At 40.9% G+C, this 27,235-nt stretch overlaps 1 protein-coding gene across 1 annotated transcript in view; it reads right to left on the reverse strand.

Moving 5' to 3' along the window:
* Nucleotides 1–355: 355 nt before the first annotated feature.
* Nucleotides 356–27,235, reverse strand: part of ADORA1 (adenosine A1 receptor) — a 109,375-nt gene continuing 82,495 nt past the window's right edge. Inside the window, exon 3 of the mRNA XM_063444323.1 lies at nucleotides 356–1,124. Within this exon, the coding sequence (XP_063300393.1) occupies nucleotides 476–1,124 (649 nt within the window). The 3' untranslated portion in view covers nucleotides 356–475. The remainder of the gene's footprint in view (nucleotides 1,125–27,235) is intronic.

Below are 27,235 nucleotides of genomic sequence, written 5' to 3' on the forward strand. Positions count from 1 at the left end.
GGGCGGGGCTGTGGGCGGACAGAGGCAGGGTTACATTCGAAAGACTGAGGCTCTATTGAATGACCAGTAAGAAGGTAGGAGCAGTGAGGGGCAGGCGTGACTGGCAGCTCTATCACTGGGGGAGGCGGCACAAGGCAGCATATACTCCTGGGAGATCCAGAGGAGCATTACAGACCGTGCAGGTGCCCCCCTTTAAAGGGCGCCTTAGGCCACTGCCTAGTTGGCCTAATGGAAGCGCCGGCCCTGTGTATACTACCATCCAGCTGTCACATTACACAGTATTATGGAATAAATTAAAATATACACATATTAATAAACACAAATATAGAAAAATATTTTAATATGGAGACCAAGATAGACATATCATATACTGACAGCAGTTTATTGGTAAAATGGACATTTGAACAAATACTGGTTATTGAGTTGTTTCTTTTGAATATCATTGCATTAAAAAAATCCTTTTTATTTTACATTTTTATAGTATATTTTTTGAGGCTGACTCAATGACTATAGTGCTTGCTCTTTCAAGAGCCCTGCCAGTTTTGCAGCAGAAATATTTTTTCCAGATGTACAAAAATGTAGTTTGGAATTTTTCAATCCGAAAGGCGTACACTATCGGATTCATTGCAGAGTTTCCATGTGATAAGAAGATGGCAATATAAGTGATTATCATGGGTTTTTCGCAAGTGCGGCAGAACAGAGTGATACAGTTTAGCGTGTGTAGAGGTAGCCAACTTAAAGCAAATAACAAAAGTATTAGTGCTAAGGATTTCGCAATTTTAAGCTCTTTCCCATAGTATTTATGTGGGTCTTTAGAAGTGGAAGAAACTTTTTTGCTGAGTTGTTTTTGAATTAGGTTGAATACTTCTAAATAAACAATAAGCATTAAAAAAAGTGGAGGAAGTACCCAGACAAAAAAGTTAAAGTACACCATATATTCCATGCTGATTACGGTTTCAAACTGACATGTTATGATAATTTCCCCATTACTAATGTTATGTGATTCTCTTGCATTGTTTATATTGTTCCATCCAAACATAGGAACCATGCCGATGATGAAAGATAAAACCCAACATCCGGTTATTGCCATGGCAGCTCTTCTTGCGGTGACAACGCTTCTGTAACTAAGAAAAAGAAAAATTTGATTTAAATCAATAGAAAGTTTGAATCAATTGTACAAAGACCTTCATATCTGTTATATTATCTTTATGACAAGTGAATTAATGCTATTTTTAAAACTGGAAAAAAACAAAACAGAGATAATTGTTCGGTGTATTCTTCTAGCTTTTATTAATTTTCAAGGGCTATACTCATAATGCTTAGTACCTTGGCACTGTAATTTTGACAAGTGATATAAAAATGTGGGTTATTTCTTTGTATCACACAGAACTTGTTATGTCTGTATTGTCAACAGAGTTTGTCACATTACATAAAGAGTTCCCCGAGGATGTATTCTTGGACCTTGCCTATTCACTCCATAAATTATCTACTCTTGTCTTGCCTCTGCTTTTTTGTGCATGTGTATGGCAATAACAGAATGATCTATGCCATTAAGCCAAGCACATCACTTCTTGAGGTCATGTCAGTCAAATTTAAATATCAAGAAAACAATCCAAATGTTTTTTGAACAAAGCAAATATTACATAGACTAAACAATCACCAACTGAGCATAAAATCAAAGATCCATTTAGGACCCTATTTCTGTCTTAGGAATATATTGAGATATGTCTAGACCATCATCTCACATTTGGACTCCGAAAGTCCCTCTACTGCCTAATGTTAGGATAACACGCTCCCCCCCTTCTACTCATTTTTAAGCATTCGTACACTCACTGATCACTCATCCCTTACTGCAACTTCAGTATCACAAATGCTACAATTGGTAACGTGTTTTTCATGCAATGGCTACTTCTGCTACACAGTACTGTTCCAATAGCCTCCTTTTCTGACTTTTATTCCCCCATCCACTTATATCCCCTCTGCCACTGCTAACTAGTATCCCCTCTGCCAGAGCTACTACTCCAGCCACTATCCTTTGATGCTAACTGAATCTACTTTTTCCTGCCTGAAACCTGACTTATCATTAACTGACTCATACTTTCACATCTCATGATTGATCCATCTATTCTTCCCAGACTCCAACAGTATGGGCTTGCATTCATTCATTTCCTTGCAGATCTATTCCCCTTTTATTGAAGTTGCCAGCATTCCATTTACATTCTTTTTATGAATGCAACTGTTACATTTGGCTCAATTATCTGTCCCATAAACCCATGCTAAGCAAGGTTTATGTGATATGCTTAGAACTCCTAAAAATAATAGAAAGGCTAGGATGCCATATATTACCTTTTTCTGGGCACTGATCACTGTTGGAAGATGCAATCCTGGAGATTTACAAAATATGCAGCAACTCTATCTGTTTTTCTGTATACAGTTGCTTGATATATATGCTTTGCATATTTTCATTCATTAATTATATAGTACATAAAACTGCAAACTAGAGTGTCCATTTAGAATGCTTCCCATTACCAAACTTTTCTTAATATGTCATGGTAGTTGGACTGAAACATTGGTTATATGCAGGTTTTTGTTTTTTTGCGGCCCACATAAGCTTAAACCTGTTTATTTGCAAACTTGCAGCCCGCGGGACGCATGTGGCCCACAATGATTATCTTTGCGGCCCACCTGCCATGTGGCAGCTTTGTGCTGTGACTGCAACTGATTCTTGTCTTTCCTCCAATTGTGTGCTCCCGTGGCTACAAGAGCGCAGAGTGTCTGTTTGTCTGCAGAGCAGGCCAGCCACTCTACCTTCCCTCCTGCTCACAGTGCCAGAGGAGCAGGGCTACATATGTTAAGGTAGCGGAGTAGTGTGTTAAATTAGGGAGGGGGGGGGCAGTGTATTGATTTGGGAGAGGGGAGTGTATTAATTTGGGGGAGTGAGGGGAGCAGTGCATTAAACTGGGTGAAGGGGGGACAGTGTATTAAAGTGGTGAAAGGGTATTACCAAGTTTTTCTTAATATGTCAAGGTAGTTGGACTGAAACATTGATTATATGTCTTTCCTCCCACGGCCGATCATGTGCTCCTGTGGTGCCGGAGGAGCAGGGCTGGAACTGAGTGGAGGGAGGGGGGAAGTGTATTAGATTGGGTGGTGGGGGCAGAGTATTAGAGTGGGGAGAGGGGGGGCAGTGTATTAGATTAAGAGTCAGTGTGTTAGATTAGGTGAAGGGGCAGTGTATATGAGTGGAGGGAGGGGGGCCGTGTATTGGATTTAGGGGCAATGTATTGGATTTGTGGGCAGTGTATTAGAATGGGGGGAGGGGGCAGTGTATTAGATTGGGTCTGCATGGAGGTGCTGAACACTCCCCAAGGAGATTGGCCGCGCGGCTTTTTGCCACACATGCACAATAGCCTCCCAATGCTTTCCTATGGGGTTGGCTGAGATCATCAAGCGCAGAACACACTCATAGGACTTGAAAATCAACAGGATAACATCATTTGTTTTTTTACAGCTGTGCGACAGCAGACATTCACCATTTCAGTCCTATTACCAAACGTTTCTTAATATGTCAAGGTAGTTGGACTGAAACATTGATTATATGCAAATGCACGTCTCCTTAAAATAAATTAGCTCTTTTGTTTACTTTGAAGCCCTACAAGCATGAGGACATCCAGTGTCAGTTAGGCACATTTTTTTATACTCTACATTTCTAGATAAACCCACGTTTCTATGAAAACTGAGGGTTTTGTTTTTTTGTGGCCCATGTAAACTTGTTTATTTGGCCCGTGTTAGGCTTTGAGTTTGACATGCTTGTTGTACAGGATCCAGAAGAGCTTCGATTAAAATTCTTTCTATCAGCAGACATTTATTGACTGATAGTCAGTGTAGTTATGGTTTGAGAGTATTCGGTCCAACAATAAAATTACTTCACCTTCCACACTGTTGCACATAGTTTTTGATTGAAAATAAATTACTTTTTCACCTCAAAGATGTTGATGAGACAAATATCAGATAACAGTATTGAGCTTGCTGTGTAGATACAGTTGCAAGAAAAAGTATGTGAACCCTTTGGAATGATATGGATTTCTGCACAAATTGGTCATAACATGTGATCGGATCATCATCTAAGTCACAACAATAGACAATCACAGTCTGCTTAAACTTTATGCAAGTCACCAATTCTTAATCGTAGGTCTTCTGAGAGCTCTTTTGTGCGAGGCATCATTCACATCAGGCAATGCTTCTTGTGAAAAGCAAACCCAGAACTGGTGTGTGTTTTTTATAGGGCAGCTGTAACCAACACCTCCAATCTCATCTCATTGATTGGACTCCAGTTGGCTGACATCTCACTCCAATTAGCTCTTGGAGATGTCATTAGTCTAGGGCAGGGGTAGGCAACCTTCGGCTCTACAGATGTTTTGGACTACATCTCCCATAATGCTTTTACAGCCATATTGCTGGCAAAGCATCAAGGGAGATGTAGTCCACAACATCTGTAGAGCCGAAGGTTGCCTACCCCTGGTCTAGGGGTTCACATACTTTTTCCACCTGCACTGTGAATGTTTACATGGTGTGTTAAATAAAAACATGGCAACATTTCATTCTTTGTGTGTTATTAGTTTAAGCAGACTGTGATTGTCTATTGTTGTGACTTAGATGATGATCAGATCACATTTTAACATAAAGACAGTTTGTTAATCTGTGACAACAGATTTGACCACTAGAAAATCATTGAAAACCGATTCTTTCAGATAGACTACTGACTACAGATTATCAGCCATTTTAGGAACAAGCGTAATGTCCTTTTGTGTTTAAGTACATTGTGTGTGCGTGTATGTGAAATTAAAAGTAGAAAATTATTAGACATGGCGAGGTGTAATAAATGTTTATCTCCAAATTCAATGATGGGAAAATTCTGTTAATATTTAAAAAATTATAATTAATGGGTTTTATCAATATTTCAATTCAAAAAATTCTGTTTCTTGAGCAGAGCATGTATTATATTATCTTTATTTACATATTCCCAAATTTCTTACTGAGGAAATGTAAACCTTGTCAGAAGATCCACATACTTTTAAGGAAATTGAAGATGTTATTAATAATTTACCAAATGAAAAGAACATACATTTTCAATAATATATAATACACTTTATAAAGATAACATAGTTTCCTCCATAATAAAGGTTTTTATTTTCCTCTTGACAGGAAGTTTGTTCTCATTACAAATGTTCAAAATACTATCAATGTGAAATCTCCCACACAATGTCGTAGTCATCATACCATTTCCTTCCATAACTTAGACTTCGTGTTCCCTAATAAAATAATTGCTAACAAAGTTAAACCATTATCTTCTAGATATCTATACATTATTCAACTTGCAAGCATAAGGAAAACAAACAAACCCTGACAGACCCTTTTCCTTTATGTGAAAGGGGTTTTAATGTAAAATAGGGGGTTTGTTTTGTTACCTTGTGTCACAATTCCTGGTAGTCATGGTGTAATATTGTGAAATAATTGGAGAACACAATAGCTTGAACAATACATCAAATGACTTTACTTTATCACTATTGGCTTAGACTGTGACTCTCAAACCCTTACACAATGGTGTTAGTTTGGTTAAAAATAACTTAGGCAGTGATATTCAGAATAATAACAGACAGTAATATACACTATAGGCAATATAACCTTATTCAGGAATCTCTTGGAAGATGTTGGATATAACAGTGTAGCTTGGCAGCAATGTAAGTGTAAGTAGTTTTGATGAGCAGGAGACAAACTAGGGCAGCTTGGAATTTCTAGAGTGGAGGAATAGCAAAGGGCTGTGTATGTCACTCGGTAAGCACTGTAGGCAGTATAGCAAGCATGTCAAACTCAAAGCCTAACACGGGCCAAATTATCAAGGTTTAAATTCATGTGGGTTGCAAAAAAAAACAAAAACCTCATAGAAATGTAGGTTTATTTAGAAAAGTACAGGATAAAACAAGTTGCCTTATTGACACTGGACGTCCTCACGCTTGTAGGGCTTCAATGTAAACAAAAGAGCAAATTTATTTTAAGGAGACGTGCATTTGCATATAATCAATGTTTCAGTCCAACTACCTTGACATATTAAGAAACGTTTGGTAATAGGACTGAAATGGTGAATGTCTGCTGTCGCACAGCTGTAAAAAAACAAATGACGTTATCCTGTTGATTTTGAAGTCCTATGAGTGTGTTCTGCGCTTGATGATCTCAGCCAACCCCATAGGAAAGCATTGGGAGGCTATTGTGCATGTGTGGCAAAATGCCGCGCGGCCAATCTCCTTGGGGAGTGTTCAGCACCTCCATGCAGACCCAATCTAATACACTGCCCCCTCCCCCCATTCTAATACACTGCCCACAAATCCAATACATTGCCCCTAAATCCAATACACGGCCCCCCTCCCTCCACTCATATACACTGCCCCTTCACCTAATCTAACACACTGACTCTTAATCTAATACACTGCCCCCCTCTCCCCACTCTAATACTCTGCCCCCACCACCCACTCTAATACACTTCCCCCCTCCCTCCACTCAGTTCCAGCCCTGCTCCTCCGGCACCACAGGAGCACATGATCGGCCGTGGGAGGAAAGACAAAATCAGTTGCAGCCACAGCACAGAGTGGCCACAGGGCAGGTGGGCCGCAAAGATAATCATTGCGGGGCGCAAGTTTGACATGCTTGCAGTATAGGAATTTAGAGAGAGAAGAGTCTATGCACAGTGGATACAGAAATGAGGCAATAATAAGGTTTACTGTAAATTGAACACATGAGACAATGTCCGCATGAATGAGGCAACAGTGGATGATCAGAGATTGTAGTCGTCATAACTTGTAAGCTGTTACAAGTAAGTTTGTTATTGGTATTGTAGGAGGACACAAGGTTGATTTTATGAGAGTAATAAGATAATGGGACCAGAAGGACAAAAGCCAGTGAAGAAGGAGACATGTAAGAATAATCTGTAAGCGTAGTCAAGGACCAGGCCCTGGGTCTGAAACCAACAATAAAGGATAAGGTTGATCTGCAAGAGTAGTCAGGAGTGTGAGCTAGGATCTGAAGCCAATGATCGAGAGTGAATGAAACTGGATGGGTTGGTTTGGGCCCACACAAATGAGGTTGCAAAGGAAAGGTATTAGACACAGCATGGCTGGCCAGGGGCTCCAATAATTGAACAATGAGAGAAGTAATCAGGAAGGTTCAAATAGGCAATATCATGATTACAACAACCTGAGACAATTAAGCATTAGATAATTACATCAAAAAAGAGGAATACGAGGCTTAGTTAACTCTTACTTGGTGGACATCATGACCCCTTGAAACTCTATGACCTAGGAATAAGATTAAAGCTTTAGAGCAGTACATGCTCACCCTAATTTAGACTTTTTTCTGTTTGGAAAAACATCAGTAATACATAAAAAGATTAACTTGATGGATTTGAGTCCTTTTTCAGGAAATATAACTACGGTATGTCAATATGTAACCCTGTGACTGGAGTCAAGGTTAATGTAACTTGCACTAATACTGCTGAGATTTGCAAATTAAACTGTCAGGGATAGCATTATTCTCTCCTTTTTACACTCACAAACCTCTGCTTTACTAGAATATACTACAAAGTTATCAGAAACACAAGGTTGCTGAATACAATAATAATTTTTAGATATTGTAACTTTCATGTTGGCTAGGTTAGTTAGGTTGGATTACAATGTAGAGGTAGAACCATTCTGACGCTGGCAATTGTTGAATGAGAAAAACAAGTAGCGGAATAGTGCTGAGTTAGAGGTGGGGATGGCAGCACACCTAAACGGGTTAGTCTCTCCCAAAAACTCAAAGGAAATAACAATAATGCAGAACAATAGGGTGCGCCAAGGGATTAGGAATCAGAATAGCTTTAAGTAAAACAAGTTAGATAAGACAAATTATACACTGTAAGTAAGATAATGTAAAATTGTGTATATTAAGAAGGACAAGCCAAAAGTCCAGGATAAAATACAAAAGTGTGGATAAGTCTATAAAGGTTTGCCTGTATCTTCCGGTAAGTATGCCTTCCAGGTGTTCAAACTCCAAGGACATAAAAGAGAGGAAATGAACTCCAATAGTGCAATATGTATAAAATATGGTAAAAAGAAATCCGAAATGGCCTACTCAGATGCGATAGAGCTAAAACCGGGTTTTACCTGGCATCCAGTTTTTATCTTCACAGTGAGGACCACTGCAAGCGCTTCATACTAGAGCTGGTTTTACTCTATCGCATGTGAGTAGGCCATTTCGGATTTCTTTTTGCTCAAGCTTTTAACACATTTTAGACATATTGCACTATTGGAGTTTTTTCCCCTCTCTTTTATGTCCTTGGATTTTTAACACCTGGAAGGCCTACTTACCTGAAGATACAGGCAAACCTTTATAGACTTATCCACACTTTTATATTTTATCCTGGACTTTTGGCATTTTCCTTCTTAATATACACAATTGTATATTATCTTACATACAGTGTATTATTTGTCTTATCTCACTTGTTTTACTTAGAGCTATTCTGATTCCTAACCCCTTGGCGCAACCTATTGTTCTGCATTATAATTGTTGAATGAGACCTTCACCTATGCAACCACTAGTCTCAATAGGATAATCCTTTACGTATATATGTTCCAATGACTGGCATGGCAGAATAAGCATTTAAATAGGACAGGAAAATAGAATACAAAGTTGTAAAATAGCTAAGGCCCAGGCAGCATTTGTTTGGAAATTTGTAGCAGACTAGTAGTTAAGTTAGTAGCTTAAGTTCAAAGTCAGGGTTGCAAGAACTGAGTGGTACACAGTAAATCCATTTTAGGAAGATAGTCAGAAAAATACTGTTAAAGAATTATCTAAGAGAGCAAAGTCCAGAGGAACTGATAGAAATCATTAATTGAATCCTTGCATCATATAGCGGCACATCAGCCTGCATAACATGGATGAGTATGACAGTGACCAACTTAAATTTAGTCTAGATATAGTCAAGTAACGATATCCAGATTGAAAAAAATGTTGGAGGGATAATCAAAAATCATAAAATCTAAGTGTTCGGTAAAATGAAGACTGCTGTTATTGCATGTGGTTGTGTTTAGTAAAATAAAAGCTAACTGTCCATTTAGTTTAATCCTGAACCAAACTCCTGTGCCGGAAATGACTCACAACACTTTCTTACAAAAATCGCAAGAACAGTAGAAGAGCAGTCACACGTTAACTCCGCATTCGGCGACCTTTATTATTAGATTGCAATGCACAGCCGGAATGACTGCAGCAATGCATTTTTCCAAGACCGTTTCATTTTAATTATTGCTAGTTCACAGAGGGCTTGGCAAATTTGCTTGAAATCTAGGAGCCAGCTAAAAAAAAGTTAGGAGACAGTTTTTTTTTTAAACTAACAAAGCTTTATTTTCAACAACAAAAATAAAATTTTGAAAAAGCACAGTATAGTCACCAAAACCGCTATAGCAACATTTCCTTTACCATTTCTGTGTATATGAGGATGTTAAAATAAAATGTCCATGTCAATTATGTAATTTATCCATTATTTATTGCTTTTGGAAAGGAGGGGAGGTGTGAGTTTTAAGTATACTTTCGGGGTGGTGTGAGACTAAAAAAGTTAAGAACCCCTGATTTAAAGCGTAAAACTAAACTAAAGGGTAATTTCTCCTTTCGGCAGGGTGGAAATTCTACATAATATAATGTTATCTTAATACGTCTAGATATGTAACATACATTATATATCCTTTGTTACTACAACAAGATGCAGTTAATTACACGTTCAATATGTTAAACTAAGACTATTGTTACTGGTGGAGGATGGATGCATAAGGTTGGGTTAAATATATAGACTAAATTATAGGAGTAGGTGAGTAGGCAGTGATGTCAGTTGGGCTAGATAGCGAAGGACTGGTAAATGGATGGAATTAATTTGTCACATTTTTACATAGGTGCATTTTTTACACAATTATAATGAATTACTAATAGATAACAAATATACATTCTGTCTACTGTACTACATACACACATAGAACTGATAGAAAAAAAAATGGTGGCAATTATTTTCAGGGGTTAAACTTCAGAGATCTATTTCAGTAATATAATTACACATTCATTTAAAGGGACACTATAGTCACCTGAACAACTTTAGCTTAATGAAGCAGTTTTGATGTATAGAACATGCCCCTGCAGCCTCACTGCTCAATCCTCTGCCATTTAGGAGTTAAATCCCTTTGTTTATGAACCCTAGTCACACCTCCCTGCATGTGACTTGTACAGCCTTCCATAAACACTTCCTGTAAAGAGAGCCCTATTTAGGCTTTCTTTATTGCAAGTTCTGTTTAATTAAGATTTTCTTATCCCCTGCTATGTTAATTGCTTGCTAGACCCTGCAAGAGCCTCCTGTATGTGATTAAAGTTCAATTAAGAGATTGAGATACAATTATTTAAGGTAAATTACATCTGTTTGAAAGTGAAACCAGTTTTTTTTTTCATGCAGGCTCTGTCAATCATAGCCAGGGGAGGTGTGGCTAGAGCTACATAAACAGAAACAAAGTGATTTAACTCCTAAATGACAGAGAATTGAGCAGTGAAATTGCAGGGGAATGATCTATACACTAAAATTGTTTTATTTAGCTAAAGTAATTCAGGTGACTAAAGTGTTCCTTTAATAAATGTCCTCTTCTTTAATGTTGTCTGTAAAGGACGTTTTAGAATGATCATAAAACTGGTGCTCAATGACGAACTGATGATGCACAAGATCTATTAAACATTGTCTCATTAACAAGGCATGACTTGTTTCTGCTGCATAGCTAGTAACGTAAATACAGATTCAAATTTCCATTCTCTAGGTGTATAGGGTGGACCAAAATTCAGAGTAGAGTTTGAGGAGTCAATACCTTTTTTTATTAATGAAACTATTTCAATCAATGATATTGAATACAATGAATGCTTGAAATAGAAAATAATTAAGGATCCACACTCCAATAATAGTCTAAAATATAACACTTTATTGTAAATCAATAAAAATAAATACAAAGTAACAGAAATATGTATATATATACTTAACATATAGAGATCACCTACTCTTGCAGAAAAATCTCAGGAGGTGGTTTTGACTCATGTTCTGTACTGTTTGCCTATTTTTGAATTTGCACCTTGTTTATGATTATATTATTTTAAGTGATAGATGGTACATCCTCTGTGCTAGAGTAGAACTGATGCAATAAATGCTTAACATATGGAGATTTGTTGGACTAGGTATGGAATATTGATTAAAAGATAAAGGATACTGCACTCTCACAGTGAATCAAAGACCGGGTTAGCTTAACCTAATTAGATATTAGTAGAAAGTAGGTCCAGACACTCAAGGTTTCTTCAAAAAGGCAGATTTATTGAAAACTGAATGTGCAATGTTTTGGCCTACACAGAGCCTTTGTCAAGCTGTGACAAACCCTGATTGCCTACACCTACTTTCTATTAATAGTTTTTGAATATGACATCTTTTAAATGAGTTCCTTTTGCCACCTCGCAAAGTTGGGCTCTTTCGATTGTATTGCAGTGTCCAAAACATTAGTTAATACATTTCTGCACAGAAATTCTCCTTGACCTGCTCAAGTGTACGTGGTTTGTTCACATATTCATGTATGCCTGCTCCTTCAGATTTCCCCACAAGAAGTAATCGGGAGCTAAAAGGTCAAGCGAATGTGGCAGCAAGTTATCTAGAAATTTCTTGAAATGATCCACTCGCAGTTGTCTCAGGAAGTACACTATGGCCCTGGCTGTATAGGCTGTAGGATCCTGCTGAAACCACGTTTCAGGACAATTTTGAACTAGAGGACCTAAAAAATTCTAATCATATCCTGATATCTTACTTAAACCAATAAAATTCCACTATTTTTTTTTTTTACTAGTTGTTCCTTCGTGAAATTGCCCATGATGGATCTTCCAAAACTCAATTATAATATTTGCCTGCAGCAAAAAATGTAACTGCTTACAAATCTGTTATTTACCTGGCATTACCTATACATAAATAATTTTGGCCAACCCTGTACAAACAAAGTTGCAAAACTACTTTAAAAAGTACAATTTATCATCAAATATTACAATTCTAATATATACAGGGATATTGTCAGGTATTATAGCCTTGATATTATATTTTTTTCGATTTGTTTATTGAAATTATTTCTTCATAATATTAAAATATCAAAAATATATCAATATATTACAGAAGTCCTGAAAAGCCGTGTATTTTTCTGACTTGTCTTGACAAAACAAGCCAGAAAAATATTAAAAATACATGGCTTCTCTGGCCTACCATATCATATCAACAAATTTGAAAACATTTTTCAAGACATTAAATAATTTTAAAGGTGTATCAAAAAATATTAAATAATTTCAAAAGCTTTAAATGAAATTAAATTGAGGCCTATAAAAGAATAAATTATAAAAACAATGAACAAAATAAATGCTAATCGATATATAGACCACAAATGTTGCTTTACTAAAAATCGGGTACAAAGGGATTTACAAATAGAAGTAATTTATATATTATCATAGCAAAACTCACTCATTTAAATTGTATACATGCCAACAGTCCTGAATCTGGGATAACAGTCCAGATTCTAAGAACCTGTCCTACCATATTGGTTCCATATGCACCAATGCTGTTAAGATAATTTGTTTTGTTGATGAAGCATGCTATGGAAAAATTCTTAAAATATTCTGCACCCATCTAGGTATTTATCTAATTTTAACTTAATCAATCTACCTCTGAGCTTCCCCCATTTATTGAAAGTTCAAATTTAAACAGCTTCATTCATAATATGAAACAAACCTTTCCTGAGTAAACATATCGGGATAGAAAATGACTGTTTTATTAAAAATAGAGCAGTGTATACCTACGATCTAGCGTGGTGAGTACACTGCAGTCTTGCTGCGGACAGCAATTTCATAGCTCTGGATTCACATATAAATGGTGGTGGGGGAACACCTTACTCCAGGAACAATCAGTGACAGCAGTGATAAGGATGACTGTGTAGGAGCAGAACACATATTACTGAGGATAAGAGATGGGATATGGCATATGAAAAGGTACACAGGAGATAAGGATAATTGTAATAGAAAAGAAATAAAGGTTCCATGGTTTAGCAGAAAAAGAGGATAATTAACTGAAAATCACATGGGGAAAAGGAGGGGAAATTTCTGTGGACACTTGGGGACTGAAAATGATGTGTTTTTCTAAATTCCTTTTGTTGCAAACTGTGCACATGTACACACAATGAATCACGGGAGCATAATTAATTTGCATCAAATGTCTTTATGAGGCTCTGCAAAAGTAATTTTGTGCTTTAAGGAGCATTACAGTGTCAGGATAATAAACATGTATTCCTGACACTATCATGCCTCTGTGGCTATTTAGGTCACCGGCCCCTCTTAGATTACTCTGAAAGGTGATATTGCTTATATTTTCTCCCACACCAAGCAGGTCTTGCCGAAACTGTCTCTACCTTTATGGACGAAATCTAACTAGCCAGGAATGTAGACACCGTCTTTTCTCTGAAAAGCCTGCAGGGAAATGCTATGGGCATCAGAGCAACTACATTAAGCTGTTTATTTATTATTTATTTATTTATCAGTTATTTATTATTAGCTGTTCTGGTGACTATAGTGTCCATTTAATAAAATAAAGCCATTAAAAATGGTCTTAAAACAAAACAAACGGCTAACTTTATTTTATCTTTTTCTTATTTTTTAAACATAATCAAATTACAATTTTAATCCTATATATGCAAATATTTTAAAGCTCTCACATAATAGTATCTGAAGTCACATTCTGCTCTCCTACTGTGATGTAATTCCAGTAAAATACAAGTTTAGCAGGCTAAGATTGCCACAAGGCATATGTATGTATATGTGTTTGTAGTATCAGTTGGTTAATTACACGTAGCTAAGATACTGTCATCACTGTACTGACCAGGTGCAGGAATGTAAGAACTGGAATTACGCGTCCCTCTCCTTTGTATCAGATGAGCCACGTGGTTAGACCGGATGGATGAGTTTAGACTCTATTCATTAAATAGGTTAAGGGTATGTGTGGGTGTAGTTAATTGTGGGAGGAGCTACAGTGCTATATAAGGAATGTACTCTATGTATTCAGTACTCAGACTTTGCTGTATTTTGGTGACGCTAGTCCCTCTGAGTCCCGATCGGTGATCCAATAAAGAATCTCTTCCTTCCTGAAGAAACCTGTGTCCATCTCTCTGTGCTTGGCTTCCGTCAGTTTCTCCGGTATCATTTGGTGCATTGGCCGGGAAGCTCATCGTTCAACGGTAGCTGAGAGGCAGAGGCGTGAGACGGTCTATCTTTGCCCACGTTCTCTACGGCTGCACCCCTGAACTTCTGCGTGGACCTCCCTTCGTCTCGGCGCCACTGGTCTGTTGTCCAGGAGATCATCGGCCTCTACGTGAGAAGTGCTGGGGTGTCCCCGTCGATGAGTGTGAACTCAGGTTCAGGAACGAGGAGGTAAGATAACTGCTGTTTTAGACGGCAGGACCCGCTAGGGGTATACCGATTGTGCGGTAGGCCCAAAGGGGTTTTTGAATCTGTATCTGCCCCCTCTGTCGGAGGGAAGGAGCGAAGGCGCACCGCTCGATCGAACGCTCTTTAGTCAGACCGTTTGATTTGGTTAGTCAGGCGGGGTCCTGGTGTAAGATAGCCCTAGCCGGACACCGGTGTCTTGTCTAGACTAGCGTTCTAGGGTGTATATTACGTTCGCTAGGTCGGAGGGACCGGGAGACTAAGCGGCGCCTGTGTAAATTCGGTTCGCTAGTTCTCATCCTATCTGGGCTAAGTGGGAAGGCGTGTAAATTTGGAACCCACTAGACTTTTGATAGTACGACTAAGAGGCGCCTGTGTAAATTCGGATCTCTAGCTCGTTGTATAGTGCGACTAAGAGGCGCCTGTGTAAATTCGGATCTCTAGCTCGCTATGTATATGTGGTGATTGGGCAGTGTGGCTAACCAAAACGGGTGTATATAGTTTTAGGTAGTCCATTCAAGGTACTGGCCAATAGTTTAGTTGGGAATTGTAAATGTGTTAACGATTGTTTTAGTAAAGTGTATATCTTGTTAGATAGCGCGAGCTCAGCCGTCTAGCGAGAGTGTTAATAGTGTGTTGCTGTATTATAGTGCACGGTACCATAACCCTGTATATTTACTGACATTGTATAATAAGTACTAATCATTGTCGTCCATTGCATGTTTTAACACCATAACCACTAATAATTGTATTGTGACCTTAACTTGTGCTTTGACCTATGCTAACCGTACTGTAACCGCTATTTGTAAAAGACGATGTTACTGGGTGTGTTATAGACGGGTAATTCGTATATAGAGAATTATAGCGTGGGTGACTGTGTAGTTACGCCAAAGGGCATAATATTGATTATATAGTGACTGGTGTAGCAGCTGTGTGTGTACGGGAATTCCCTGAGTGTTTATTGTTATGGTGTACGTTTCACTTGGTAACCATACCACGTGGTGCTGTTGCCAGAGGAAACGGGTGTGACTGTTGAATAGTACGCGTGTATAGTAATCGTTGTCGACGACGTTCCACTGTTAAATATGGGCGCGTCGCAGTCAACGATTCCGGATCCCTTAGGATGTATGGTTAAGAATTTTAAAAAGGGATTCAAAGTTTGTGATTTTGGGGTTAAGATGTCCCCTGTACGTTTGGTCACTTTGTGCACTAGGGAGTGGCCTACTTTGGTTGCGGCATGGCCGCCACGTGGCAGTTTGGATCCAACTCTGGTACAGCGCTTACACGTGGCTGTATCAGGTAGGCCTGAACTTTACGGCCAGTTTCCTTATATTGATTGTTGGAGACAGGCCGTAAATGACTCGCCAAAATGGCTCCGGACATGCCACGAGGAACAGTGTCGCCTCATGGTAGCTAGGACTTGTTCGTCCACTAGGGCTGGTGTTAGGCCCATTTTGGACACGCCCCCTGAGTCCGAGATCCCTTTGCCGCCCCCTTACTTTCCGGTAAGAGGAAGTGACGCAAATACAGGAAGTCCTGTAACCCTTCCCTCATTACCCTCATCCACTTCCGCTTCCTCCTCCAGTACAGGATCCACCCCCCCTCGTACTAAATCTCCCCTTCCGGAACCAGAACCCACCCCCATTAGAAACGAATATCCTGATTTGGCGCCACTTCAGACTTCCGGTCAAGCTTCATCTAGCTCGGCCCGAAGTGTTCTATTCACTACCTTTTCCCAAAACCAACCTCCCACATCCCCATACCCTATATCTCCCCGACCGGAACCCATGACTGACGCTTCCCTACGTAGCCCCATCCAAACCCGACAGTTGACTGGTGCCCAACAATTAAAGCACTATCAGATGCCTCTTCGCTTAAATCCCGGGTCAGCTTATATCGATGCCGCAGGTCAAATGGCACACGCTGACCCTGTCTTCGTATATGTCCCTTTCACCACTACCGACCTTTTAAACTGGAAGACCCATAATTCCTCGTATACTGAGAAACCACAAGCCATGACTGATCTGTTCACCTCAATAGTACAGACACATAATCCGACATGGGCTGATTGCCAGCAGTTATTAATGACTTTATTTAACAATGAGGAAAGGACAAGAATAAATCAAGCAGCCATTAAAGCATTAGAGGATAGAGCCCGTGCTTTGAACCAAGCTAATCCAGCAGCATGGGCCGCAACACATTATCCCAACACTGATCCCGATTGGAACGTAAATGGTGCTGATATGGTTCAACTCAGAGCCTATAGAGACGCTATAATTGCTGGCATGAAAGCCGGAGGAAAGAAAGCCATTAACATGTCGAAGACAGTTGAGGTGATCCAGAAAAGCGATGAAGCGCCCAGTGTCTTTTATGACCGATTATTGGAGGCGTACCGCTTGTACACCCCCTTTAATCCGGAAGACGCAGACAATTCCCGAATGGTTAACTCCGCCTTTGTCAGCCAAGCTTACGGAGATATTAAGCGCAAGCTACAAAAGTTAGAAGGGTTTGCAGGTATGTCAATCTCCCAACTAATGGAGGTAGCTAATAAGGTCTATATGAATAGGGAAACAGAAAGCAAGAAAGAGGAGGAGCGCAAGATGCGTAAAAAGGCTGATATGCTAGCGGTAGCGATCGCAGGCGTAGATAAACGGGGCCCAGATAGAGGCAATAATAGATGGAGTAGGGAGCCTTTGAGTAGGGATCAGTGTGCGTATTGCAAGGAAGAAGGGCATTGGAGGAACGAATGTCCGCAAAGAGAGCAGTACGAGAGAGACCAACCCAGGGCAGGCTACGGAAACTTTAGAGGCAGAGCGAGAGGTAGAGGAGGTCCCGGAGGGAGTAATGGTTATAGAGGGAGTAATGGGAACAGAGGAAGTGTTAGGGAAGACAGGTATATTCCAGCAGCGCAAAGGTCTCGCGATAGAGAAGGTAGGGACTTTGTAGGATTGGCTGACACGGTCATGGAGGACTATTGATACCGACCGGGCTCCATCCCCCTTGGTCGAGCGGAGCCTATGGTCGATGTATCAATAGGGGGGAAAAGGAGTGCGTTCATGATCGACACTGGTGCTGAACATTCAGTGGTGACTAATCTAGTTGCTCCTCCATCTGGAAGGACTATTACTGTGATAGGAGCAACTGGAAGAAGTGCTGAAAGACCGGTTCTTAAAAGTCGACTCTGTACATTGGGAGGCCACGTAGTAAAACACCAATTCCTTTATATGCCTGAATGTCCAGTCCAATTGCTGGGACGTGATATGCTATCCAAATTACAAGCGCAGATTACGTTCCTACCAGATGGAACAACATCTTTAAAGTTTAATGGACCTTCAGGTATTATGACTTTATCCGTACCAAAGGAAGAAGAGTGGCGACTTTATACAGTGTTGACTAGCCAAAACCCTAGGAGTGATGAGACATTGTTTAACATACCAGGAGTTTGGGCAGAGAACAACCCACCAGGACTGGCCCGCAATATTCCACCAATAAAAATTGAACTGAAACATGGGGTTTATCCAGTGAGCCTAAGACAATATCACATTCCGCAGAAGGCTAAGAAGAACATCCAATCCTATCTGGATAAGTTCATACGGTATGGTATCCTAAAATTCTGTACTTCCCCCTGGAACACCCCATTGCTGCCTGTTCAAAAGCCCGGCACAGATGAGTATCGACCTGTGCAGGACTTAAGAGCAGTCAATGATGCGGTTGTTAGCATACATCCAGTTGTACCCAATCCATATAACCTGCTTGCTTTAATTCCGGGCGGGGCTACTTACTTCACAGTCTTAGATCTCAAAGATGCCTTCTTTTGCCTCCGAATTGCCGCAGAAAGTCAATGTATTTTCGCTTTCCAATGGGAGAACGCTGTAACGGGCTCAAAACGCCAAATGACTTGGACAAGACTGCCCCAAGGGTTTAAAAATTCACCTACCCTATTTGGTTCAGCCCTAAGTCAAGATCTATTGGATTTCGAGTCCATCCCAGGAGAGTGTGTATTGTTACAATATGTAGATGACTTGTTGATAGCAGCAGTTACAAAAGAAATCTGTCAGCAAGCAACGCACGATCTACTACACATTCTCTGGAAGGCAGGATACAAGGTGTCTAGAAAGAAGGCTCAGTTGTGTTTGCCAACTGTCAAGTATCTAGGATTCCATATCTCTGAAGGTCAAAGAATTATGGGGCCAGAGAGAAAAGAAGCTGTCTGCCAAATACCAATACCCAAGAATAGAAGACAAGTGCGAGAATTCTTGGGGGCAGCAGGCTTCTGTAGGATATGGATTCCCAGTTATGCGATACTAGCAAAACCTCTGTACGCAGCTATCAAAGGTACAGAGCACGACCCCTTCCTATGGACCCAAGAACAGCAAACGGCATTTGAAGATGTGAAGAAGGCTTTGATGAGTGCCCCAGCATTAGGTCTACCTGATCACACACGACCATTCTACCTGTATGTACACGAGCAAAGAAGAATGGCTGTGGGAGTATTGACACAGTACTTGGGATCATGGCAAAGACCTGTTGCCTACATGTCTAAACAATTGGATGCAGTGGCCAGCGGACTTCCACCTTGTCTAAGAGCCGTAGCTGCAGCCGCCCTGCTAGTAGCTGAAGCCGATAAACTCACTCTGGGTCAAGAACTTTATGTACGAGTCCCACATGCAGTACAGACGTTGTTGGATTACAAAGGAAATCATTGGTTTAGTAATAGCCGTATGACCAAGTATCAAGCAATGTTGTGTGAAAACCCAAGAGTGCATTTAGAGACTGTAAACACCTTAAATCCAGCTACCCTTTTGCCACAACCTACTGAAAGTCAACATGATTGTTTGGAAGTAATGGATGAAGTATTCTCAAGTAGACCAGATCTTCGTGATTTTCCCATCCAGAACCCCGATGTTCAATATTACACCGACGGCAGTAGTTATGTGAAAGAAGGGATCCGCTATGCAGGATATGCAGTGACAACAATAGACAAGGTGATAGAAGCTCGGCCACTGGCGAAAGGAACATCAGCACAAAAGGCAGAATTAATAGCACTAACACGAGCGTTACAATTGGCTGAAGGTTTAAGAGTAAATATCTATACGGACTCTAAGTATGCGTTTTTAACCACTCATGCCCACGGAGCTTTGTATAAAGAAAGAGGACTACTGAATTCAGAAGGCAAAGAAATCAAGTACGCAGCTGAAATCCTACAACTATTGGAAGCAGTGTGGGAGCCGAAAGAAGTCGGTATCATACATTGTCGAGCGCATCTGAGAGGAGATGGTGATGTAACCAAGGGAAATCGGATGGCAGATAGTGCAGCTAAGCGTGCTGCTGAATCAGGAAGACAGGAGTATGTAGGGCATATAGCTGCTCTTATACCAACTCCACTGTCCCAATGGACTCCAGTTTATACAGCTCAAGAAGAGGAGTGGTTAAAGACTGAACCGGGAAAGTATCTGGAGAACAAGTGGTATCAGCTAGAAGATGGAAGAATAGTTATACCAGCATCGCTAGCGGTAGAAATTGTCCAAAATTATCACAACGGGACACATTCTGGGAGAGACAGTACTGAAGAATCTCTTAGAAAACATTTCTACATACCAAGATTGTCCAACTTGACTCAGGCCATTGTACGCAGATGTGTAACGTGTGCTAAGAATAATGCAAGACAAGGACCAGTAAAGCCACCAGGAGTTCAGTTTATGGGGGGACTCCCCATGTCCGATCTACAAATAGACTTTACAGTGATGCCTAAATCGGGTGGACATCGTTACCTGCTGGTAATTGTGTGCACCTATTCAGGCTGGGTAGAAGCATGTCCTACTCGTACAGAGAAAGCAGGAGAAGTTGTGAGATTCCTGCTACGAGAAATAATACCCCGATATGGACTACCCTGTTCTATAGGATCGGACAATGGTCCAGCTTTTGTTCACCAGTGCCTACAACAACTGACTCATATGCTTGGTATAAAGTGGAGGCTTCATACTGCATATAGACCCCAGAGTTCTGGTAAGGTAGAGAGAATGAATAGAACTATAAAGAACCAGTTGGCTAAAATGTGTCAGGAAACCCAACTTAAGTGGAACGTTCTCTTACCCATAGCTTTATTGCGAATCCGCAGTACCCCTACCAGAAGGATGGGCCTCTCTCCTTTTGAAATCATGTATGGGCGACCACCTCCCGTACTTGGTAACTTAAGGGGGGACTTGAGTCAGTTGGGAGAAGGAATTACCCGGCAGCAGGTTGTAGAGTTGGGTAAGACTATGGAGGAGATACAGAAATGGGTACAAGATAGATTACCTGTGAATATTTATCCCCCTGTTCATAGTTATCATCCAGGAGACCAAGTGTGGATTAAAGAGTGGAATACTGTACCGTTAGGGCCCAAGTGGAGAGGTCCTTATGTTGTTCTCTTGTCTACCCCTACAGCAATAAAAGTAGCAGAAGTGACTCCGTGGATACATCACTCCAGGGTTAAACCAGCAGCAGTCGATTCTTGGCAAGTTACAGCAGATCCAGAGAATCCCTGCAAGATCCGGTTAAAACGCACTACTCAGTCGGAGTAACGAGGAATTATTGTGGATTACAAATTTTATTGTTACAGGTGTGAGTGAGAAGGCCATAATAAAGCCTGTCCGCTTACCATCACATAGTGTATAAGCCAGGAAAGTCTCGAAGGGACACCTGTGAAGATGAGCAGAACTCCATTCCCTGCAGCCCCTCACATCCTGGAAGCTGAGGCGCCATCGCACGGACGAAGACTGAGGATGACGGCGAAAGATGTGCTTTTGATAGTGTTTATTTATATGTGTTTTTATATTCAGGAAGGTAGAGGTACCGACACTCCTAGCTGTGAGGTATGCATTAAGACTACGAGAACAGGTAACCATATTTCCCAAACCCTAATTTGGCATTCACAATACGAGTGTAAAGGAGATGTATCGAGATGTAGATACTTAAATATAGATTATAGTGTGTGCCATTTAGGAGTAGGAGAACCTAAGTGCTTCAGTCCGGAGTATCAACCTCGTACAATTTGGTTGACTCTCAGGAATGGAGATCCTCAGGGGACCCTAATTAATAAAACGGTGTTAGAATCCGTACATTCTTCGGGTGTTCTGCTATTTGATGCGTGTAAAGCGATATCGAGTGGTAGAAAGCCGTGGAATGTATGTGGGGATCTTAGATGGGAGAGGACGTATGGGTCTAACGATAAATATATTTGTCCCAGTAGCAAAAATAAATATGTAAGTCCTAGATGCCCAAATAGAGATTATAACTTTTGCCCATATTGGTCTTGTGTGGGGTGGGCAACTTGGGGACAGACAGTAGACAAAGACATGATAGTGACTAAGTTGCCGACTAGCCCTTATTGTAAGTCTATGGAATGCAACCCAGTCCATATACTCATTAATAACCCCGACAAGTTCTTAGATAAGTATGGAAATTTATTTGGGTTTCAAATATACGGGACGGGTTTAGATCCTGGGACATTATTGTTTATAGGAATAGAGACTGATACGGTATCCTCCCAGACTCATCAAGTATACCATTCCTTTTACGAAGAGATGAGTATAGATAATAAGATCCCCCATAATGCTAAAAACCTGTTCATTGATCTAGCTGAAAGTATTGCCGGTAGTCTTAATGTTACCAACTGCTATGTGTGTGGAGGTACTAACATGGGAGACCAATGGCCTTGGGAAGCAAAGGAGGTAATGTCCGGTTCTGAGGCAGTTGACCAATTAATATCTTCACAAGCCGATTATCAGATGAGTGTTAGAGGTAAATCTGAGTGGAGATTAAAGACCTCCATCATAGGTTATGTTTGCATAGCAAGGAAAGGAATGATGTATAATACTTCTGTAGGAGAATTAACTTGTCTAGGGCAAAAAGCTTATGATGATGATACAAAGAATACAACTTGGTGGTCGGCTTCAAATGTCTCAGAACCATCTAACCCGTTTGCTAGATATGCCAATTTAAAGGATGTGTGGTTTGATCTATCCATCACATCTACTTGGAGAGCCCCAGCAAATTTGTACTGGATCTGTGGTAAGAAAGCCTATTCGGAGCTGCCACAGGACTGGGAAGGGGCATGTGTGTTGGGTATGCTCAAACCATCCTTCTTCTTGTTACCGATTGAAACAGGTGAGACTTTAGGTGTTAAAGTGTATGATGTGAATCATAGGAAGAAAAGGGGACCCATAGAGATAGGCGCCTGGGAAGATGATGAATGGCCTCCCCAGCGTATCATAGATTATTATGGGCCAGCCACGTGGGCTGAGGATGGTACCTTTGGTTATAGAACCCCTATTTATATGCTCAACCGTATTATAAGATTACAGGCGGTGGTTGAGATTATCACAAATGAGACATCACAAGCGCTCAATCTTCTAGCGAAGCATAACACCAGGATGAGGACAGCAGTCTACCAAAATAGATTAGCCTTGGATTACCTTTTGGCAGTAGAGGGAGGTGTATGTGGGAAGTTTAACCTAAGTAATTGCTGTCTTCAAATAGATGACGAAGGGCAAGCAATAGCTGAGCTTACTAGCCATATGGTTAAACTAGCGCATGTGCCTACTCAGGTATGGAAAGGGTACAATCCAAGTAGTTGGTTTGGTAGCTGGTATGAGTGGTTTGGAGGGCTTAAGGCAGTGGTAGGTGGAGTCCTACTAATTTTAATGTTGTGTCTACTCCTGCCGTGTCTTATACCCTTAGTAGTTAGGTCTGTGCAAAGCCTGATAGGAACTATAGCAGAGAGGAAGGCTGCTGCACAGATAATGGCCATATATAAGTATAAGGCTTTAGATCAGGGAGAAACTATGCAGGAAGATGAGTGTTGAAAAGATTCACATCATAAGAAAAGTCTGGTCTGGTTCATGGTAACCTGAGGTATATGCAAACCAAGGTTAAGTGATGCCTCAAGTAATTGTGAAATATCAGAGGCATCAAAGGGGGGAATGTGATGTAATTCCAGTAAAATACAAGTTTAGCAGGCTAAGATTGCCACAAGGCATATGTATGTATATGTGTTTGTAGTATCAGTTGGTTAATTACACGTAGCTAAGATACTGTCATCACTGTACTGACCAGGTGCAGGAATGTAAGAACTGGAATTACGCGTCCCTCTCCTTTGTATCAGATGAGCCACGTGGTTAGACCGGATGGATGAGTTTAGACTCTATTCATTAAATAGGTTAAGGGTATGTGTGGGTGTAGTTAATTGTGGGAGGAGCTACAGTGCTATATAAGGAATGTACTCTATGTATTCAGTACTCAGACTTTGCTGTATTTTGGTGACGCTAGTCCCTCTGAGTCCCGATCGGTGATCCAATAAAGAATCTCTTCCTTCCTGAAGAAACCTGTGTCCATCTCTCTGTGCTTGGCTTCCGTCAGTTTCTCCGGTATCACTACAGAATTGCTAGAACATCTGTTATCACTTATACAGGAAAGATCACAATGTGTACAGGAGGGTGGACTGAGAAAAAAATGTTACTTTCTATTTTATCTGCTCTGTTTTCATCTACTACGCAGAACAGGTCTTGGAGGGGCAGTTAGATAGTATGGGCTTTAAAAGTTCAGGTTTGCCCACATATAATGTAGAATAATTATTGCTGATTTTATTGCATTTCAGAAATCTAAAAACAAAGCAAAATTGTATAATCTGCAAAAAAGGAACATCCCTAAAAAAACCTTCAAAAACCAAAATATAGTAGAAGCAGACAAAAATATAAAATGATGGAAATCAATTCTGTAGTCTATAAGATCTTTCGAGGAGAGTCCTCATCAACCTGTTGTTCCTACTTTATAATAGCGTAAAGCGCTTAATAACTGTAAACTGAAACTGGTATAAATAATTTTTTTAAAAATAATTTAGTTTGAATGGATCCAAAATAGTTTGTATAAAGCACTTTAGCAACCTAAAGTAATCAAATTCATGCTCATTATTTCATGGCATGGGAGGTGTGCCAATAGTGTTATAGATAGTGGCGTGTATAGTTTTTATGGGCAAATGCAAATATTACAAGTTTTAGAATGAAATGTTGTACACTAACTATATAAAATTATGGCTAAGATATCTGTATGGTTAGCCCTACTAAGTTCTATGCTTTAAGACCTTATAGTGGTAAATAAGGGTACCAGCCGCGGTTACACAGTGGTATGCATTGTGGTACATATGACTATCCAAAATACAGTGCACAAACAATCAAAATTGAAAACTGAAATAAGTACATAATATCTTTTATGGCAATTATGCTTTGTAATGACAAGAACATTATTCAAAGAAATTGTAACCATATCTAGTGGTGCCTGTCCTGCAGAAATACCAAACACGAGCTTTGAAGTCTCTAATCCTGGCTGAGTTTTTCCATCTCTTTAATGAATCCTCAGCAGTAGAGATGTCCCGAATAGTTCGCTGGCGAATAGTTCCTGGCGAACATAGCTTGTTCGCGTTCGCCACAGACAGCGAACATATGCGATGTTCGGTCCACCCCTTATTCGTCATCATTGAGTAAACTTTGACCCTGTACCTCACAGTCAGCAGACACATTCCAGCCAATCAGCAGCAGACCCTCCCTCCCAGACTCTCCCACCTCCTGGACAGCATCCATTTTAGATTCATTCGGAAGCTGCATTCTTTTTTTTTTTTTTAGACAGAAGTGTGTTATATTTGAGCATGCTAGGCTGAACGTGCGTACGTATATCATGGCTAGTTGCACGGAGGGTATGAGTATATAGCAGTACATTGTTGTGAAAGATGGCTGTCATGTTTAGGGTGTAGCTTGCACATTATCAACTGTGTATTTATATCAGCAGCTCCACCACTAGTTATAAATCAAGTGTGAGTCGCCCCATGAGATGAGACTAGTGAATAACATAATACATGAATGGTTAAGGTAAAGGCATGTAAGGAACTACGACAATAAACTCTTTAGGAGGTGAAATAATGACATGTTTAAACGCTTGCTACTTTACGATTAGTTAATGTGCAGAGAGCAGTTCATGTGATCAAAGGCATGGTGTGGAGGATCGGCTATAGTGGGACATGCTTGGCAGGCTGCTGTTTACTGCTTGTGCTCATCCGATCCCTTCTGGGCGCCAGGTGCAGACCCTGGGAGTCCCTGATACCTGGAACAAGAAAGGCAAGTCTATGGCTGAGTGCCGGGTTCGCGGCTTGAGGTGGTGGAAGCTTGTTTTGTCGGGTGGTCGGATCTGTCCCGGTGGTGCTTCACGTCAGGTGCGGAATTGTGGTGGCTTAAGGTGGAGGCGAGTGCTTGACGTGGGGCAGGCTCTGCATTTCGGTTTGTGCCTCAGGTCCCGTCTTCGACGCCTTTTGGTGGATTTTGATGGGGACTGCTTCGCTTAGCTGTGGTGGAGCTTGTTGGAGCTGAGGTGGAGCTTGTTGGGGCTTCCTGCTTGTTATTTGCTTCCAAAATGAATTAAAGAGTCTGTCCAGCTTAGACTCAATATCCTGCCATACTTTGCTGGTACCAGGACATGCGGCTGCCGCCATATTGGGAGAGTCGCAGATGAGTATGTCATGTCAGCCTGGGCGGCTGTGCTCTGTGCGTCCATTAGCTCCAGACAGCCTCTCAGGAGATAACCACCACCGGTCCAAGGGGGGGGGGGGTAACGGAGCTCCTGCCGGGAGATCCCAGGATCAGGAGATCGGCCGCCTCTCCCAGGCCACACTTGCCACGCGGAGGTAAGTAAGACTCTGTCGAGTTGCTGACCGCTATTAAGCATGTCGGGTTGGTCAGGTAGGAGCAACATTGCTGGGTCATCCCCTTCTGGGGTGAAATTCGCTTGTTGATAGCTGCTTAAAGTGAGATATTGAGGGAGCTCACACGAAGTGCGTATTTTCCTAGGCCCCGCCCCCCGGAAGCTGCATTCTTAGTGAGAGGAAGGACAGTGTAGCTGCTGCTGATTTAATAGGGAAATCGATAGCTAGGCTAGTGTATTCAGTGTCCACTACAGTCCTGAAGGACTCATCTGATCTCTGCTGTAAGGACAGCAACCCAAAAAACCCTTTTTAGGGCTAGAACATCAATCTGCTTTTTTTTTCCTGTGTAATCTAATTGCAGTTGCCTGCCTGCCAGCGTGTGTGTCAGGCTCACAGCGTATACTGTGCCCACTTGCCCAGTGCCACCACTCATATCTGGTGTCACAAAAACTGTTTTGACTGTAATATAATAGCAGTCAGTTTCCTTCACACGTGTGCGTTTCAGGGCCTGCCAGGGCACAGTGTCACACCAGTGCAACTCATATCTGGTGTAACAGTAGTGTACATTTAAAAAAAAATAAAAAAATTTGACTGTAATAGATTGAATAGCAGTTAGTTGTCTGCAAGCGTGTGTGTCAGGCCTACAGCGTCTACTCTGCCAACTTCTGCCAGTGCACAGTGCCACTCATATCTGTTGTCACAGTAGCTTGCACGCATAGTACCACTAATCGAAAAAAAATGACAGGCAGAGGCAGGCCACCCCGCAGGGGCCGTTGTGGTCGTGGTGCTGTGATTCCCTTTGGCCCTAGAATAATGCCCAGTGTTCAGAGGCCACGTACCCTGAATTCGAAAAGTTCTGAGGACATAGTTGACTGGCAAACACAGGACACCCAATCTTCTACAGCTTCCGCTCGGAACCTTGACGCACCATGCTCCTCCAGCTTA

This window comes from Pelobates fuscus, chromosome 1, assembly GCF_036172605.1.
Source record: "Pelobates fuscus isolate aPelFus1 chromosome 1, aPelFus1.pri, whole genome shotgun sequence".
In the NCBI taxonomy this organism is placed as follows: Eukaryota; Metazoa; Chordata; class Amphibia; order Anura; family Pelobatidae; genus Pelobates; species Pelobates fuscus.